Genomic DNA, 6,410 nt, shown 5'->3' with positions numbered 1-6,410 from the left:
AGCAATTAAGGTGAGTGTTATAGTTTTGGTAGTTAGCATATGTCGTGAGTGTTATAGTTTTGATAGTTAACATATGTTGTGAGTGTTATAGCTTTGATAATTAACACATAGTGTGAGTGTTATAGCTTTAATCATTAAGACATCGTGTGAGTGTTATAGTTTTGATAGTTAGCATATGTCGTGAGTGTTATAGCTTTGATAATTAACACATAGTGTGGGTGTTATAGCATTATAGTTTCGATATATCGTGAGCATTATGTTGGTTTGATAAATAAAGTGTGTTTATACAGTTTTGATAGTAAATGCATATTATGAGTATTCACTTAGCTTTATACTCTGATATTGAAATATATGCATCTGTGGATACAAGCTATATGCTTTGGTAATATGATGTTGCCATGATATTATTTGTGTGTGACTATGGAAACTGCGATTATGGCCGGGATGTGGTTAACATGCTTAACAAAAGGTGCTTGGCGGGAAAAATTGGTCGGCTTCGGTCGGCGGAAAATAATTAGTCGGCTTCGGTTGGCGAGAAAATTGGTCAGCTTCGGTCGATGGGAAATAATAGTCGGTGACGACCGACAGAAAATATGGTCAAGTACCTAAGCATGATTAGCGGGATAAATAAAATGGTCGATGTGCATATTGGCGGGAATTGGGGTCATAGGAAGGTTTCCATAGGTGATTGTATTGATTGATGATATGATATGCATGCCATGTATAGCATTTTGGAATAAAGGTTAATCATTGCATGAATAAATCCATGATCATGCATGGGTACACTATGATTATTATCATGTGATTGGTTTCCCAAAATGATGATTTTCATCTTTAAAAGAACCACTCACTGGGCTTAGTAGCTCACACTTTTCAAATTGTTTTCCTAACCCCCCCAGGTAGCGGAAGGTGAGGAGTTCCAGAGTACTGCTAAGGTCAAGGTCTGCCACGTGCCACAATTACACTTCCGGAAAGTTGTTACGGTTGTCGTTGTAAACTTTGCTATTAAGTCCTTAAGTTGTATAAACATTATATCACTGTCGTAATAAAAGATGAGCCTACTTAAATCTGTTATAATTTATCTCCTTGACTTAATCATTCTGCTATGTATAAATTATAGTATGATATCAGAGTTATTCCGCAAAAATCATTAGGCAGAAAGTGTCAGCTCAAGGGTTGATAACTGCTGCAGTCACATCCCTCTCCCAGGCTGAGAAGGTGGTCTGGGGGCGGGGTGTGACATCTATACTTTAAAAAGAACCTTTATTTTATATATTTAACTATTTCTCACCCAATAAAATCTATTTTCTATATTTTATGAGTTAAATACATCATTTTTTGAAAAAAAAGTATACCATATTCATTTTTTTTTTTAAAATAAAGCTATTTTCCTTAATATTTAAAAATTAATCTATAAAAGATATAATTTATCATACTAAACAATTATTTAAAATTTTAAATTACAAAAAAAATAAAATTAAAATGGTTGATTTATTTTAATTATTATATCTAAAATAATATATTTTTGTATTTATTTACCGAACACTCTAACCTACTTTTTCAAGTTTAAGCTGGAATTTACCAAACACACTTTTACTTCTTTTCACAGCTGATGTTTCTAAAAGCACAACTACCAACAATTATTTTAAAAGCTACAATAATCTTAAACGGAACCTTGGAAAAGAAACATAAAAAAAAATAAAAAAAAAGCAGGAAATGAAAAATATAAAAATAAAACCGTTAGCAAGTGGACCTTTTCATATATCTTAATTTGAAAACTAAATACTAACTGTGGTAATGGTAAATCATCTCTGAAACTAAATTCATTAGCACATCCATCTATATGAACATGCAAAATACATTAATAACACACAACTAAAAACACACCAAGAAGGAAAGAAAACGACGCGGTTCTCCTCCTTTTTGCTTGTCCAAATTATTTCGCCTGATGCAAATATATGTTTTTCTAATATACAAATCTGAACCTCTCTCTCCCTTCCTTCTATATCACCATATATAAAAAGTGATTATTATTTTCAAGGGAAAAGAAAGACTCAGATTGTATATTAATTTTTTTCCCTTTTTCTCCTCTTCTATTCTGGTCCACTCCAACTGCTGGCAAACGGCGGTTTTAGCGTCGTCTGGCGGCAGTTTCTTTTTGGGCATTGAAGTAGACGGCAGCAACGGGGAGACCAAGATCGTTGTCGGTGGCAAAGGCTCGGGTGTTGAATTGATCCCTTGAAGAGGGTGGATTCACTGATTGTCTTCGTTTCTGCTTGAACAGAACAAAAACAAACCTGTGGATTCCTATGTTTGGTGTTGGAATCTTGTAACTTACTATCTCTCTCCCTGTGTTTCATTCATTTACAAAATTTATTGGTTTTAATATTGTAGCTTAATAGTTAAGATATATTTATATTGATCGTCAATAAAAAGTTATAAGTTTATTCTCTTTCTCATTATAAGAAAAATCTGCTTAATTAAGAAGGAAAATGATGGAAAAGGATGGAGCTCTGCCCATTTCTAACTTGTATGTAAAAATTTAAGTTTCTTTTAATCTTTAATTGATCTATTAAAAGTATTTAGAAAATTAGGAAATAAAATTTCAGTTTCTTTTAATCTTTAATTGGAGTTTTTTTTTTTAAATGTTATGTTTTTTCCCCCACAAAACTCAAGAAGAAAGGGCAATATCACCATAAGTCAACTTGACACAAATCATATGTTATTAACCTAGATGTTTGATCTCCATAATAATAATAAAAAAAAAAAATAAGAATCCAAGGAGAGAGTTTTCTTTAAAAAAAAAAAATTTATATAGAAAATACTTGAGTGTTATCTAAGTTGCACAAGCAATTGTCCAAAAAAATTTCGTGTAGCAAGTTGTTTTTTTTAAAATGATTTTTTCTTTATAATTTTTTTTTTATACACTAAAAGGACTGTGAAGCATGAATTTGGGTTGCACCTAATAATTTCTCTTAAAGGTGGTCTAAACCAAAGGTAAGAAGGAAAGGAAATAGACAATATATGTATATATTTAAAAGTTTTTCTTCTAATCTCCCCGCTAGAAAGTTTTTTATTTTTTTATTTTTTACTTTTATTATTATTATTATTATTTATTTTGAATATATATATATTTGGTAGGAAAAGTTACCGAATGTGGTGTCTGTAGTGCCAGGGATATCTGTTACGATCCTGCAATAGAGGTTTCACAATTAAAACTATTTAGGGTCTATTTTGTAGAGAATTTGAAAACAGAAATTTGAAACAAGGGATTAAATAAAAACAAAGTTGTATTTCATGTTTTTAGATATGTGTTTGGTAGCAGAATTTAGAAATTGAATTATAATATAAACAATTGTAAACTAGTTATAGTTACTAAATTTTAGTTGACAATAAATTATTATTAATTTATTTATGAATATATTTTATGCTAAAAAATTGTATAATTATTATTTTGTAATATAATATAATTTAAAATTGAAATTTTGGTCCATGTGGTTTAGAGTAAGTTAAAATTTAAGTCTTATTGTTTATAATTATAATTTACCCCCTATGGTTTGATAAAAGCTTCCTAATGAATAGTTCATATGGTAGGAGCTATTTAAGAGGATTTAAAAAGCCATATGAACTATTAAACTGTTGGAATTAAATTCTAAATCTTAAAATCATATGGACTAACTTTTAACTTGATCCAAATCATAGGGACGAAACTTGAAACTTAACCTAATTTACTTTAAAATGCATTACATAATATATTTTTTATTTTTTTTTAAAAAAATTGAATTAGGTTTATAACATGGCATTTTATATTTCTAAATGTTTTTATCTTTATCTAATATAATTTTGCATTTAAAATTTTAAAATTCAAATTATGAATACAAAGAAAACATAAAAATATTTCTTTTAGAATTTGCAATGTTTGGATCACATAATCTCAAAACAATTTTCAAAAATAAAATTTGGGTTGTCTGCCAAACATATATTCGCTGAACTCAACCAATCTGAAAACATAAAACAAAATCTAAATTGCAAAAATTTTCCTTAGTAACTTTTGATTATGTTTTCAGATGCAAAACTTAAAAAATAATAAGTAAATAAACAAATAAATAAGAAATGGGAGTTTTTTTCCTCCTTTTTCTTTTTTCCTCTCTTACTTTTATTAATTAAAAAAAATATTTTCCTATTGATTTGTTCTTTTAATTTTTTTTAGAAATTATCATGGATATAGATATTTTTCGATATTTTAACCTATTTTAATAAGTTTGTACTATCTACGTTGAGGTTAAAAGTTAGATTCTTCTATCTAAATAATGTAAAAACAAAAAAAAAACAATTTTAAGAGGTTCTTTGACAAGTGGAAATGATGCTTATATTAACATTCCTTAAAATTGAAAGTTACATTTGTTTAACTTAAAAAATGCTAATAAGGAGAACATGTTGACAAATATACCCTTAATTAATATATAGCAAATAAGGAGTACAATCGAGTAATTATGCCTTTAGTGAATGCAGAATAAATTATACAAGTAAGTAAATAAATATTATATTGCAGTTTATGAGAAATAAAGGGGATCTTCCAACTGTCAAAATACATGTATTTCTTTTCTCTATAAAAGAAGATTTTTTAATTTTAGTAAATGTAAGAGGCAAATATTACATTATTTTCAATGTTTTCTGCCAAAAATAAACTAAAAATATAACCAAATGAAACCCAAATAAGACAAAAAAAATTTTAGGCAAGACAAAAATGAAAGAAACATCTGCAAAATTAGCCAAAATCCAAAATACTTTCATAATCCAGTAACGACAAATATTACATCGATTCTCGCATTATTATTCTTGAAAATCAAATTTGATTGGACGCTGGAGGTTCAAATTCCCATACTCCATATTGTACTCCAAAAACAAAAAGTCAAATATAATTTGGTTGGTTTCACATGCACATGCAATATGTAATATAACTTCATCACACATATATATAGCCTTGAAAAAAAAAACAACTCATATGTAAATGTTTAATTACCAGTGTAAATGCTCCCTTAAATAAGGATCACTTGGTCTAGGAACATCTGGGTCAGTCATAATCTGAAAACAATAATAATAATAATAAATCAAGTAATGAAAACATTAAGAGATATTTAGATAAAACACAACTCTAGTATATTTTTTATAGTTCAAAAGAAGGAACAACGTCACAAATATGAAGAAGAGAATTCAAAACCTACAATTTCTTAAGAAAATATCGATGTTGTAAGCATTAAACAAATTCATGAGAGAAAAATTATATAGGAGATTTGCAAAAATAGAAAAATAAGGAAAATTATTTACACAAAGTAACAAAATTTTAATATTCTTTTATAGAGACTGATAGAAGTTCATTAGTATCTATCAGTAACAGAAATTGATAGAAGTTTATCACTGATAGACGCTGATATACATACTAAACTATGTTTAGTGAAAAAAGTTGTGGTAAATTTAATCTTTTTTTTTCTTTGTGAGCTTGAAAACTAGTATAACTCTAACAAATAATCAAAAGGGGAAATTCTTATAAATAGAAAAATCTAAAAAATATTTACATTTTTTTCTTATAAAAAATTATTCAACGTGCAAGACATAAATTTGAATATCTAAACTTTTTTTTATTGATATAATTAATATTTATACTTAGGTTGATAGACCAAACAATTCAAAATTTTAATTTTTGTTTTCTTCAGCATGCAGAGCGAGCTAGAGACTCGAACCTCAAATAAATCATTGATTCATATCCGTAACGAGTAAAGAAAGAAGCAATTGGGCCAGTCAAATATTGAAGAAAAGGGGGAAAAAAGAAAAAACCAAACCAGCGTGAAGAAAGATCTCAACTCTCCTCCCTGAATTGCAACCCTAGGTTTAGTAGCAACAGCAGAAGGAAAGAACTCATGGCCATTGAAAACTTGCTTGTTATTACTATAAAAAACACACATCTCCATGCTTTGAGTGAAGGAATCAAGAACATCTCCTATCACTCTCCCAACAACAAGAGGCTCTGATGACATTATTGATCTTGCCATTTCTTAATTTTTCAAACACAACTCACAAATTAAAGGAAAAAGAAAAGCTTTTTGATTTAGAAAAAACACTGTTTTTCAGATCCTAATTAGGGTTTTTTTTTTTTCCTTTTTTTTTTTTCTCTTTGTGCTTTAGAAAGCTCAAGCTTTGGTGTTGGTATTTATAGTGTTTATGAAAGGCTCATTTAATAGCTATAGATGTTGCTTGGTATTTCTTGGCAATAAAGTGAATGTTTCTAGAGGCACTACTTAAAAAAAAAAAAAAAAAAAAAAAAACTCTCACATATCTGTCACATCAAGATAGTTTGTTTTATTAAATTTGAGACCACATCTCTCTCAAAAATAAGGTTATAAGCATTGACT

General features: G+C 28.4%; 1 protein-coding gene across 2 annotated transcripts; it reads right to left on the bottom strand.

Annotated features, from left to right (window-relative positions):
- Positions 1–1,743: 1,743 nt before the first annotated feature.
- On the bottom strand, positions 1,744–6,187 carry LOC150031566 (protein CENTRORADIALIS-like). 2 transcript variants are annotated; one of them, XM_090308871.1, is made up of 4 exons: positions 5,841–6,187; positions 5,024–5,085; positions 3,152–3,192; positions 1,744–2,349 (listed from the first exon to the last, which is right to left on the bottom strand). In XM_090308871.1, the coding sequence occupies exons 1-4, from the start codon at positions 6,048–6,050 to the stop codon at positions 2,132–2,134; spliced, it is 531 nt and encodes a 176-aa protein (XP_090164997.1). In that variant the 5' UTR covers positions 6,051–6,187; the 3' UTR covers positions 1,744–2,131. The 2 variants fall into 2 exon arrangements, with proteins under 2 accessions (XP_090164997.1, XP_090164998.1); XM_090308872.1 differs by having other exon boundaries at positions 1,744–2,272.
- Positions 6,188–6,410: the final 223 nt, after the last annotated feature.

Source organism: Benincasa hispida, unplaced genomic scaffold, assembly GCF_027475165.1.
Source record: "Benincasa hispida cultivar pf3 unplaced genomic scaffold, pf3_genome.v1.1 HicScf1130, whole genome shotgun sequence".
NCBI lineage: Eukaryota > Viridiplantae > Streptophyta > Magnoliopsida > Cucurbitales > Cucurbitaceae > Benincasa > Benincasa hispida.
This window is presented reverse-complemented; position numbering and strand designations above follow the sequence as displayed.